Source organism: Psittacula echo (assembly GCF_963264785.1).
Source record: "Psittacula echo genome assembly, chromosome: 31".
Lineage (NCBI taxonomy): Eukaryota > Metazoa > Chordata > Aves > Psittaciformes > Psittacidae > Psittacula > Psittacula echo.
This window is the reverse complement of record NC_137766.1, coordinates 845443-857488: the sequence shown is the minus strand read 5'-3', so window position 1 is coordinate 857488 and position 12046 is coordinate 845443. Positions and strand designations below refer to the sequence as shown.

Below are 12046 nucleotides of genomic sequence, written 5' to 3'. Positions count from 1 at the left end.
GGACCCCATTGACCCCTGTGGACCCCTGTGGGACCCCCACTGACTCCCATGGACCCCTTGTAGACCCCATTGACCCCTAAGTACCCCAGTGGGGCCCTACTGACCCCTTTGACCCCTATAGACCCAATGGGACCCCGTGGGACCCCATTGACCCCTGTGGAACCCTATGGACCCCAATGGGACACCATTGACACCCATTATCCCCTGTGGACCCCTATGGGCCCCAATGTGACTCCATTGACCCCCATGGACCGCAGCACCCTCTATGGGACCCCAATACCCCCAATGGGACCAAACACCCCCACATGGGAACCCCCATAGACCCCCCCCAGACCCCTCATGTTAATGGAGACTCCCTTATGGGGATACCCCCCTATGGCCCCCACTCGCGACCCCCAACCTGCCCTGGACACCCCCAAGGGACCCATCCCCCTATAGGGGACCCCCTATGGGCCCCCCGTTCCCCTCTGCCCCCAATAAACGTCCACTGGACACCAGACTGGTGTCACTGGTGCCCATGCTGGTGTTCTCCTGCCCGCCCCCTGCCTGCCCCCTGCCTGCCCGCACCCCACACATTGCACAGGACCAGGGGGGTTCAGGCATTGTTTATTCCCCCCCTCCCCATAGAAAAGGTTCTTCCCCACACCCCCCCCCCGCCAAAGTCCTTCCTGGGTGCCCCCAATCTATGGGGTGCCCTCGATCCGTGGGGTGAGCTGGATCCATGGGGTGCCCCCCACGTGTGGGTCCCCTTCAGTCGCGCTGGGGCCGCAGCTTCATCTCGGTGAAGGGGATGGAGAACTCAAATCCTTTCCATGGGAACCAGGTGACACCCTGGGGGGGAGCCGGGGGGGCGTCAGGCCCCATAGAGCCCCATGGACCCCACGGACACCCATAGACACCCACAGATCCCCCATACAGCTCCCACAGGCACCCATAGCTCCCTATAGGCCCCCATAGACCCCCCCCATAGCTCCATTACCCCATAGCCCCATACCCCTACAGCCCCATAGCCCCCATTACCCCCATAGCCCCATTACCCCCATAGCCCCCATTGCCCCCATTGTCCCCATTGCCCCCACTGCCCCATTGCCCCATTACCCCCATAGCCCCCATTGCCCCCATTACCCCCATTGCCCCATTGTCCCCATTGACCCCATTACCCCCATTGTCCCCATTACCCCCATTACCCCCTTTACCCCCATTGCCCCATTGCCCCCATAGCCCCATTGCCCCAATAGCCCCATAGCCCCCATTGCCCCCATTGCCCCCATTACCCCCATTGCCCCCATTCCCCCATAGCCCTCATTGCCCCCATTACCCCCATTGCCCCCATTCCCCCCATAGCCCTCATTGCCCCCATTACCCCCATTGCCCCCATTCCCCCCATAGCCCCCATAGCCCCCATTGCCCCCATTACCCCATTGCCCCCATTACCCCATTGCCCCATTCCCCCCATAGCCCCCATTGTCCCCATTACCCCCATTCCCCCCCATTGTCCCCATTGCCCCATGCCTGGTGGTGCAGGGGGGTGCCGTAGCGCCCGTTGAGGTTCGCGTAGTGGCAGTTGTGGTACCACCAGGCCCCGGCCGTAGGCGACGGCGCAGGGACGGGGGCGGCCGCGGGGGTCCCGGTCCCGCGTGGAGAAAGGGCTCCCCGGCGTGGTAGGAGAGGGCGTCCCCTGCGGGACCCATAGAGACCCATAGACACCCATAGAGACCTCATAGAGACCCCATAGAGACCCATAGAGACCCATAGAGACCTCATAGAGACCTCATAGAGACCCCATAGACACCCATAGAGACCTCATAGAGACCCCATAGAGACCCATAGAGACCCATAGAGACCCATAGAGACCCATAGACACCCATAGAGACCTCATAGAGACCCCATAGAGACCCATAGAGACCCATAGAGACCTCATAGAGACCTCATAGAGACCCCCATAGACACCCATAGAGACCTCATAGAGACCCATAGAGACCCATAGAGACCCATAGAGACCCATAGAGACCTCATAGAGACCCATAGAGACCCATAGAGACCCATAGAGACCTCATAGAGACCTCATAGAGACCCCATAGACACCCATAGAGACCTCATAGAGACCCATAGAGACCCCATAGACACCCATAGAGACCTCATAGAGACCCATAGAGACCCATAGAGACCTCATAGAGACCCATAGAGACCCATAGACACCCATAGAGACCTCATAGAGACCTCATAGAGACCCATAGACACCCATAGAGACCTCATAGAGACCTCATAGAGACCCATAGAGACCCCATAGAGACCTCATAGAGACCCATAGACAGACACCCATAGAGACCTCATAGAGACCCATAGAGACCCATAGACACCCATAGAGACCCCATAGAGACCCATAGAGACCCATAGACACCCATAGAGACCCCATAGAGACCCATAGAGACCCTAGAGACCTATAGAGACCTATAGAGACCCATAGACACCCATAGAGACCTATAGAGACCCATAGACACCCATAGAGACCCCATAGAGACCCATAGAGAGAGACCCATAGAGACCTATAGAGACCCCATAGAGACCCATAGACACCCATAGAGACCCATAGGCACCCATAGAGACCCATAGAGACCCCATAGACACCCATAGAGACCCCATAGACACCCATAGAGACCCCATAGACACCCATAGAGGCCAGTAGACATCCGTAGACACCCATAGACCATAGAACCCATAGACACAAAAAGACCCCAATAGACACCCCATGTAAACCTCCTAGACACCCCACGGACACCCCAAGGACACCCCATAGGCACCCATAGACACCCATGGACACCCCATGGAAACCTCCTAGACACCCCAAGGACACCCCATAGACACCCATGGACACCCCAAGGAAACCTCCTAGACACCCCATGGACACCCCATAGACACCCATAGACACCCACGGACACCCCATAGACACCCATGGACACCCCAAGGAAACCTCCTAGACACCCCACGGACACCCCATAGACACCCATAGACACCCACGGACACCCCATAGACACCCATAGACACCCACGGACACCCCATAGACACCCATGGACACCCCATGGGACATTGGACTGCCCAGGACTCCTCCAGGGCCCCCAAGACCCCCCTAGCGCCGCACAGCGTCCCCTGGCGCACCGGCGGTGCCGCTGTAGGCCCCCAGGCGCAGGCCGTAGTGCTCCTCGGGCCCCGCCACGAGGAAGTCCCGGTACCGGGCGAAGGCGGCGTCGTGGGGGGAGCGGAGATCAACGCGGAGCTCCATGGGGGAGGCAGCGGTGAGGGCGTGGAGAGCGGCGTTCCCTGCACCGGGACACGGGAGAGAGGGACACGGGTGAGAGAGGGACACGGGAGAGAGGGACACGGGAGAGAGGGACACGGGAGAGAGGGACACGGGAGAGAGGGACACGGGAGAGAGAGGGACACGGGAGAGAGAGGGACATGGGAGAGAGGGACACAGGAGAGGGACACGGGAGAGAGGGACACGGGTGAGAGAGGGACACGGGAGAGAGGGACACGGGAGAGAGAGGGACACGGGAGAGAGGGACACGGGAGAGAGGGACACGGGTGAGAGAGGGACACGGGAGAGAGGGACATGGGAGAGAGGGACACGGGGGAGAGAGGGACACGGGAGAGAGAGGGACACGGGAGAGAGGGACACGAGAGAGAGGGACACGGGAGAGAGAGGGACACGGGAGAGAGGGACACGGGAGAGAGAGGGACACGGGAGAGAGGGACACGGGAGAGAGAGGGACACGGGAGAGAGGGACACGGGAGAGAGAGGGACACGGGAGAGAGGGACACGGGAGAGAGAGGGACACGGGAGAGAGGGACACGGGAGAGAGAGGGACACGGGAGAGAGGGACACGGGAGAGAGGGACACGGGTGAGAGAGGGACACGGGAGAGAGGGACACGGGAGAGAGAGGGACACGGGAGAGAGGGACACGGGAGAGAGAGGGACACGGGAGAGAGGGACACGGGAGAGAGGGACACGGGAGAGAGGGACATGGGAGAGAGGGACATGGGAGAGAGAGGGACACGGGAGAGAGGGACATGGGAGAGAGGGACACGGGTGAGAGAGGGACACGGGAGAGAGGGACACGGGAGAGAGGGACACGGGAGAGAGAGGGACACGAGAGAGAGGGACACGGGAGAGAGGGACATGGGAGAGAGAGGGACACGGGAGAGAGGGACACGGGAGAGAGGGACACGGGAGAGAGGGACACGGGAGAGAGAGGGACACGGGAGAGAGAGGGACATGGGAGAGAGGGACACAGGAGAGAGAGGGACACGGGAGAGAGAGGGACACGGGAGAGAGGGACATGGGAGAGAGGGACACGGGAGAGAGAGGGACACGGGAGAGAGGGACACGGGAGAGAGGGACACGGGAGAGAGAGGGACACGGGAGAGAGGGACATGGGAGAGAGGGACACGGGGGAGAGAGGGACACGGGAGAGAGAGGGACACGGGAGAGAGGGACACGAGAGAGAGGGACACGGGAGAGAGAGGGACACGGGAGAGAGGGACACGGGAGAGAGAGGGACACGGGAGAGAGGGACACGGGAGAGAGAGGGACACGGGAGAGAGGGACACGAGAGAGAGGGACACGGGAGAGAGAGGGACACGGGAGAGAGGGACACGGGAGAGAGGGACACGGGAGAGAGAGGGACACGGGAGAGAGGGACATGGGAGAGAGGGACACGGGGGAGAGAGGGACACGGGAGAGAGAGGGACACGGGAGAGAGGGACACGAGAGAGAGGGACACGGGAGAGAGAGGGACACGGGAGAGAGGGACACGGGAGAGAGAGGGACACGGGAGAGAGGGACACGGGAGAGAGAGGGACACGGGAGAGAGGGACACGGGAGAGAGAGGGACACGGGAGAGAGGGACACGGGAGAGAGAGGGACACGGGAGAGAGAGGGACACGGGAGAGAGGGACACGGGAGAGAGAGGGACACGGGAGAGAGGGACACGGGAGAGAGGGACACGGGAGAGAGGGGGACACGGGAGAGAGAGGGACACGGGAGAGAGAGGGACACGGGAGAGAGGGACACGGGAGAGAGGGACACGGGAGAGAGGGGGACACGGGAGAGAGAGGGACACGGGTGAGAGAGGGACACGGGAGAGAGAGGGACACGGGAGAGAGGGACACGGGAGAGAGGGACACGGGAGAGAGAGGGACACGGGTGAGAGAGGGACACGGGAGAGAGAGGGACACGGGAGAGAGAGGGACACGGGAGAGAGGGACACGGGAGAGAGGGACACGGGAGAGAGAGGGACACGGGAGAGAGAGGGACACGGGAGAGAGGGACACGGGAGAGAGAGGGACACGGGAGAGAGGGACACGGGAGAGAGGGACACGGGAGAGAGAGGGACACGGGAGAGAGGGACACGGGAGAGAGGGACACGGGAGAGAGGGACACGGGAGAGAGAGGGACACGGGAGAGAGAGGGACACGGGAGAGAGGGACACGGGAGAGAGAGGGACACGGGAGAGAGGGACACGGGAGAGAGGGACACGGGAGAGAGGGACACGGGAGAGAGAGGGACACGGGAGAGAGGGACACGGGAGAGAGGGACACGGGAGAGAGAGGGACACGGGAGAGAGAGGGACATGGGAGAGAGAGGGACACGGGAGAGAGGGACACGGGAGAGAGAGGGACACAGGAGAGAGGGACACGGGAGAGAGAGGGACACGGGAGAGAGGGACACGGGAGAGAGAGGGACACGGGAGAGAGGGACACGGGAGAGAGAGGGACACGGGAGAGAGAGCGACACAGGAGAGAGAGGGACATGGGAGAGAGGGACATGGGAGAGAGGGACACAGGAGAGAGAGGGACACGGGAGAGAGAGGGACACGGGAGAGAGGGACACGGGAGAGAGAGGGACACGGGAGAGAGAGGGACACGGGAGAGCGAGGGACACGGGAGAGCGAGGGACACGGGAGAGCGAGGGACACGGGAGAGAGAGGGACACGGGAGAGAGGGACACGGGTGAGAGAGGGACACGGGAGAGCGAGGGACACGGGAGAGCGAGGGACACGGGAGAGAGAGGGACACGGGAGAGAGGGACACGGGAGAGAGAGGGACATGGGAGAGAGAGGGACACGGGAGAGAGGGACACGGGAGAGAGAGGGACACAGGAGAGAGGGACACGGGAGAGAGGGACACGGGTGAGAGAGGGACACGGGAGAGAGAGGGACACGGGAGAGAGGGACACGGGAGAGAGGGACACGGGTGAGAGAGGGACACGGGAGAGAGAGGGACACGGGAGAGAGGGACACGGGAGAGAGAGGGACATGGGAGAGAGAGGGACACGGGAGAGAGGGACACGGGAGAGAGAGGGACACAGGAGAGAGGGACACGGGAGAGAGAGGGACACGGGAGAGAGGGACACGGGAGAGAGGGACACAGGAGAGAGAGGGACACGGGAGAGAGAGGGACACAGGAGAGAGAGGGACACGGGAGAGAGGGACACAGGAGAGAGAGGGACACGGGAGAGAGGGACACGGGAGAGAGAGGGACACGGGAGAGAGGGACACGGGAGAGAGAGGGACACGGGAGAGAGAGGGACACGGGACAGAGGGACACGGGAGAGAGAGGGACACGGGAGAGAGGGACACGGGAGAGAGAGGGACACGGGAGAGAGAGGGACACGGGAGAGAGAGGGACACGGGAGAGAGGGGGACACGGGAGAGAGGGACACGGGAGAGAGGGGGACACGGGAGAGAGAGGGACACGGGAGAGAGAGGGACACGGGAGAGAGGGACACGGGAGAGAGGGACACGGGAGAGAGAGGGACACGGGAGAGAGGGACACGGGAGAGAGAGGGACACGGGAGAGAGGGACACGGGAGAGAGACGGACACGGGAGAGAGGGACACGGGAGAGAGAGGGACACGGGAGAGAGGGACACGGGAGAGAGAGGGACACGGGAGAGAGAGGAACACGGGAGAGAGAGGGACACGGGAGAGAGAGGGACACGGGAGAGAGGGACACGGGAGAGAGAGGGACACGGGAGAGAGAGGGACACGGGAGAGAGGGACACGGGAGAGAGGGGGACACGGGAGAGAGGGACACGGGAGAGAGGGGGACACGGGAGAGAGAGGGACACGGGAGAGAGAGGGACACGGGAGAGAGGGACACGGGAGAGAGGGACACGGGAGAGAGAGGGACACGGGAGAGAGGGACACGGGAGAGAGAGGGACACGGGAGAGAGGGACACGGGAGAGAGACGGACACGGGAGAGAGGGACACGGGAGAGAGAGGGACACGGGAGAGAGGGACACGGGAGAGAGAGGGACACGGGAGAGAGAGGAACACGGGAGAGAGAGGGACACGGGAGAGAGAGGGACATGGGAGAGAGGGACACGGGAGAGAGAGGGACACGGGAGAGAGGGACACGGGAGAGAGAGGGACACGGGAGAGAGGGACACGGGAGAGAGAGGGACACGGGAGAGAGAGGGACACGGGAGAGAGGGACACGGGAGAGAGGGACAAGGGTGAGAGAGGGACATGGGAGAGAGGGACATGGGAGAGAGAGGGACACGGGAGAGAGAGGGACACGGTAGAGAGAGGGACACGGGAGAGAGGGACACGGGAGAGAGGGACACGGGAGAGAGGGGGACACGGGAGAGAGAGGGACACGGGAGAGAGGGACACGGGAGAGAGGGACACGGGAGAGAGGGACACGGGTGAGAGAGGGACACGGGAGAGAGAGGGACACGGGAGAGAGGGACACGGGAGAGAGGGACACGGGAGAGAGGGACACGGGAGAGAGGGACACGGGAGAGAGAGGGACACGGGTGAGAGAGGGACACGGGAGAGAGAGGGACACGGGAGAGAGGGACACGAGAGAGAGGGACACGGGAGAGAGAGGGACACGGGAGAGAGAGCGACACAGGAGAGAGAGGGACACGGGAGAGAGGGACATGGGAGAGAGGGACACAGGAGAGAGAGGGACATGGGAGAGAGAGGGACACGGGAGAGAGGGACACGGTAGAGAGAGGGACACGGGAGAGAGGGACACGGGAGAGAGGGACACGGGTGAGAGAGGGACACGGGAGAGAGAGGGACACGGGAGAGAGGGACACGGGAGAGAGGGACACGGGAGAGAGGGACACGGGAGAGAGAGGGACACGGGTGAGAGAGGGACACGGGAGAGAGAGGGACACGGGAGAGAGGGACACGGGAGAGAGAGGGACACGGGAGAGAGGGACACGGGAGAGAGGGACACGGGAGAGAGGGACACGGGAGAGAGGGACACGGGAGAGAGAGGGACACGGGAGAGAGGGACACGGGAGAGAGAGGGACACGGGAGAGAGAGGGACACGGGAGAGAGAGGGACACGGGAGAGAGGGACACGGGAGAGAGGGACACGGGAGGGAGAGGGACACGGGAGAGAGGGACACGAGAGAGAGGGACACGGGAGAGAGAGGGACACGGGAGAGAGAGGGACACAGGAGAGAGAGGGACACGGGAGAGAGGGACATGGGAGAGAGAGGGACACGGGAGAGAGAGGGACACGGTAGAGAGAGGGACACGGGAGAGAGGGACACGGGAGAGAGGGACACGGGAGAGAGAGACACGGGTGAGAGAGGGACACGGGAGAGAGAGGGACACGGGAGAGAGGGACACGGGAGAGAGGGACACGGGAGAGAGAGACACGGGTGAGAGAGGGACACGGGAGAGAGAGGGACACGGGAGAGAGGGACACGGGAGAGAGGGACACGGGAGAGAGAGGGACACGGGAGAGAGGGACACGGGAGAGAGGGACACGGGAGAGAGGGACACGGGAGAGAGGGACACGGGAGAGAGAGGGACACGGGAGAGAGGGACACGGGAGAGAGAGGGACACGGGAGAGAGGGACATGGGAGAGAGAGGGACACGGGAGAGAGAGGGACACGGTAGAGAGAGGGACACGGGAGAGAGGGACACGGGAGAGAGGGACACGGGAGAGAGAGACACGGGTGAGAGAGGGACACGGGAGAGAGAGGGACACGGGAGAGAGGGACACGGGAGAGAGGGACACGGGAGAGAGAGACACGGGTGAGAGAGGGACACGGGAGAGAGAGGGACACGGGAGAGAGGGACACGGGAGAGAGGGACACGGGAGAGAGAGGGACACGGGAGAGAGGGACACGGGAGAGAGGGACACGGGAGAGAGGGACACGGGAGAGAGGGACACGGGAGAGAGAGGGACACGGGAGAGAGGGACACGGGAGAGAGGGACACGGGAGAGAGAGGGACACGGGAGAGAGGGACACGGGAGAGAGGGACACGGGAGAGAGAGGGACACGGGTGAGAGAGGGACACGGGAGAGAGAGGGAGACGGGAGAGAGGGACACGGGAGAGAGGGACACGGGAGAGAGGGACACGGGAGAGAGAGGGACACGGGAGAGAGGGACACGAGAGAGAGGGACACGGGAGAGAGAGGGACACGGGAGAGAGAGGGACACAGGAGAGAGAGGGACACGGGAGAGAGGGACATGGGAGAGAGGGACACAGTAGAGAGAGGGACACGGGTGAGAGAGGGACACAGGAGAGAGAGGGACACAGGAGAGAGGGACACGGGAGAGAGAGGGACACGGGAGAGAGAGGGACACGGGAGAGAGGGACACAGGAGAGAGAGGGACACGGGAGAGAGGGACACGGGAGAGAGAGGGACACGGGTGAGAGAGGGACACGGGAGAGAGAGGGACACGGGAGAGAGGGACACGGGAGAGAGGGACACGGGAGAGAGAGGGACACGGGAGAGAGAGGGACACGGGAGAGAGGGACACGGGAGAGAGGGACACGGGAGAGAGAGGGACACGGGAGAGAGAGGGACATGGGAGAGAGAGGGACACGGGAGAGAGGGACACGGGAGAGAGGGACACGGGAGAGAGAGGGACACGGGAGAGAGAGGGACACGGGAGAGAGGGACACGGGAGAGAGGGACACGGGAGAGAGGGACACGGGAGAGAGAGGGACACGGGAGAGAGGGACACGGGAGAGAGGGACACGGGAGAGAGAGGGACACGGGAGAGAGAGGGACACGGGAGAGAGGGACACGGGAGAGAGGGACACGGGAGAGAGAGGGACACGGGAGAGAGAGGGACATGGGAGAGAGAGGGACACGGGAGAGAGAGGGACACGGGAGAGAGGGACACGGGAGAGAGGGACACGGGAGAGAGAGGGACACGGGAGAGAGAGGGACACGGGAGAGAGAGGGACACGGGAGAGAGAGCGACACAGGAGAGAGAGGGACACGGGAGAGAGGGACACGGGAGAGAGAGGGACACGGGAGAGAGGGACACGGGAGAGAGAGGGACACGGGAGAGAGGGACACGGGAGAGAGGGACACGGGAGAGAGGGACACGGGTGAGAGAGGGACACGGGAGAGAGAGGGACACGGGAGAGAGAGGGACACGGGAGAGAGGGACACGGGAGAGAGGGACACGGGAGAGAGGGACACGGGAGAGAGAGGGACACGGGTGAGAGAGGGACACGGGAGAGAGAGGGACACGGGAGAGAGGGACACGGGAGAGAGAGGGACACGGGAGAGAGGGACACGAGAGAGAGGGACACGGGAGAGAGAGGGACACGGGAGAGAGAGCGACACAGGAGAGAGAGGGACACGGGAGAGAGGGACATGGGAGAGAGGGACACAGGAGAGAGAGGGACACGGGAGAGAGAGGGACACGGGAGAGAGGGACACGGTAGAGAGAGGGACACGGGAGAGAGGGACACGGGAGAGAGGGACACGGGAGAGAGGGACACGGGTGAGAGAGGGACACGGGAGAGAGAGGGACACGGGAGAGAGGGACACGGGAGAGAGGGACACGGGAGAGAGGGACACGGGAGAGAGGGACACGGGAGAGAGAGGGACACGGGTGAGAGAGGGACACGGGAGAGAGAGGGACACGGGAGAGAGGGACACGGGAGAGAGAGGGACACGGGAGAGAGGGACACGGGAGAGAGGGACACGGGAGAGAGAGGGACACGGGAGAGAGGGACACGGGAGAGAGAGGGACACGGGAGAGAGAGGGACACGGGAGAGAGAGGGACACGGGAGAGAGGGACACGGGAGAGAGGGACACGGGAGGGAGAGGGACACGGGAGAGAGGGACACGGGAGAGAGGGACACGGGAGAGAGGGACACGGGAGGGAGAGGGACACGGGAGAGAGGGACACGAGAGAGAGGGACACGGGAGAGAGAGGGACACGGGAGAGAGAGGGTCACAGGAGAGAGAGGGACACGGGAGAGAGGGACATGGGAGAGAGAGGGACACGGGAGAGAGAGGGACACGGTAGAGAGAGGGACACGGGAGAGAGGGACACGGGAGAGAGGGACACGGGAGAGAGAGACACGGGTGAGAGAGGGACACGGGAGAGAGAGGGACACGGGAGAGAGGGACACGGGAGAGAGGGACACGGGAGAGAGAGACACGGGTGAGAGAGGGACACGGGAGAGAGAGGGACACGGGAGAGAGGGACACGGGAGAGAGGGACACGGGAGAGAGAGGGACACGGGAGAGAGGGACACGGGAGAGAGGGACACGGGAGAGAGGGACACGGGAGAGAGGGACACGGGAGAGAGAGGGACACGGGAGAGAGGGACACGGGAGAGAGGGACACGGGAGAGAGAGGGACACGGGAGAGAGGGACACGGGAGAGAGGGACACGGGAGAGAGAGGGACACGGGTGAGAGAGGGACACGGGAGAGAGAGGGACACGGGAGAGAGGGACACGGGAGAGAGGGACACGGGAGAGAGGGACACGGGAGAGAGAGGGACACGGGAGAGAGGGACACGAGAGAGAGGGACACGGGAGAGAGAGGGACACGGGAGAGAGAGGGACACAGGAGAGAGAGGGACACGAGAGAGAGGGAGACGGGAGAGAGAGGGACACGGGTGAGAGAGGGACACAGGAGAGAGAGGGACACGGGAGAGAGGGACACGGGAGAGAGAGGGACACGGGAGAGAGAGGGACACGGGAGAGAGGGACACAGGAGAGAGAGGGACACGGGAGAGAGGGACACGGGAGAGA

The 12046-nt window shown here is 63.4% G+C and overlaps 1 protein-coding gene across 1 annotated transcript in view; it reads right to left on the bottom strand.

Annotated features, from left to right (window-relative positions):
• Positions 1-750: 750 nt before the first annotated feature.
• The window catches only part of TNXB (tenascin XB), a gene marked incomplete at both ends in the record, with an annotated part of 56073 nt that continues 44777 nt past the window's right edge, over positions 751-12046 (bottom strand). The window contains 5 exon segments of the mRNA XM_080636297.1: positions 751-831; positions 1513-1587; positions 1589-1654; positions 1656-1678; positions 3157-3318. Of these exon segments, the coding sequence (XP_080492423.1) occupies positions 751-831; positions 1513-1587; positions 1589-1654; positions 1656-1678; positions 3157-3318 (407 nt within the window).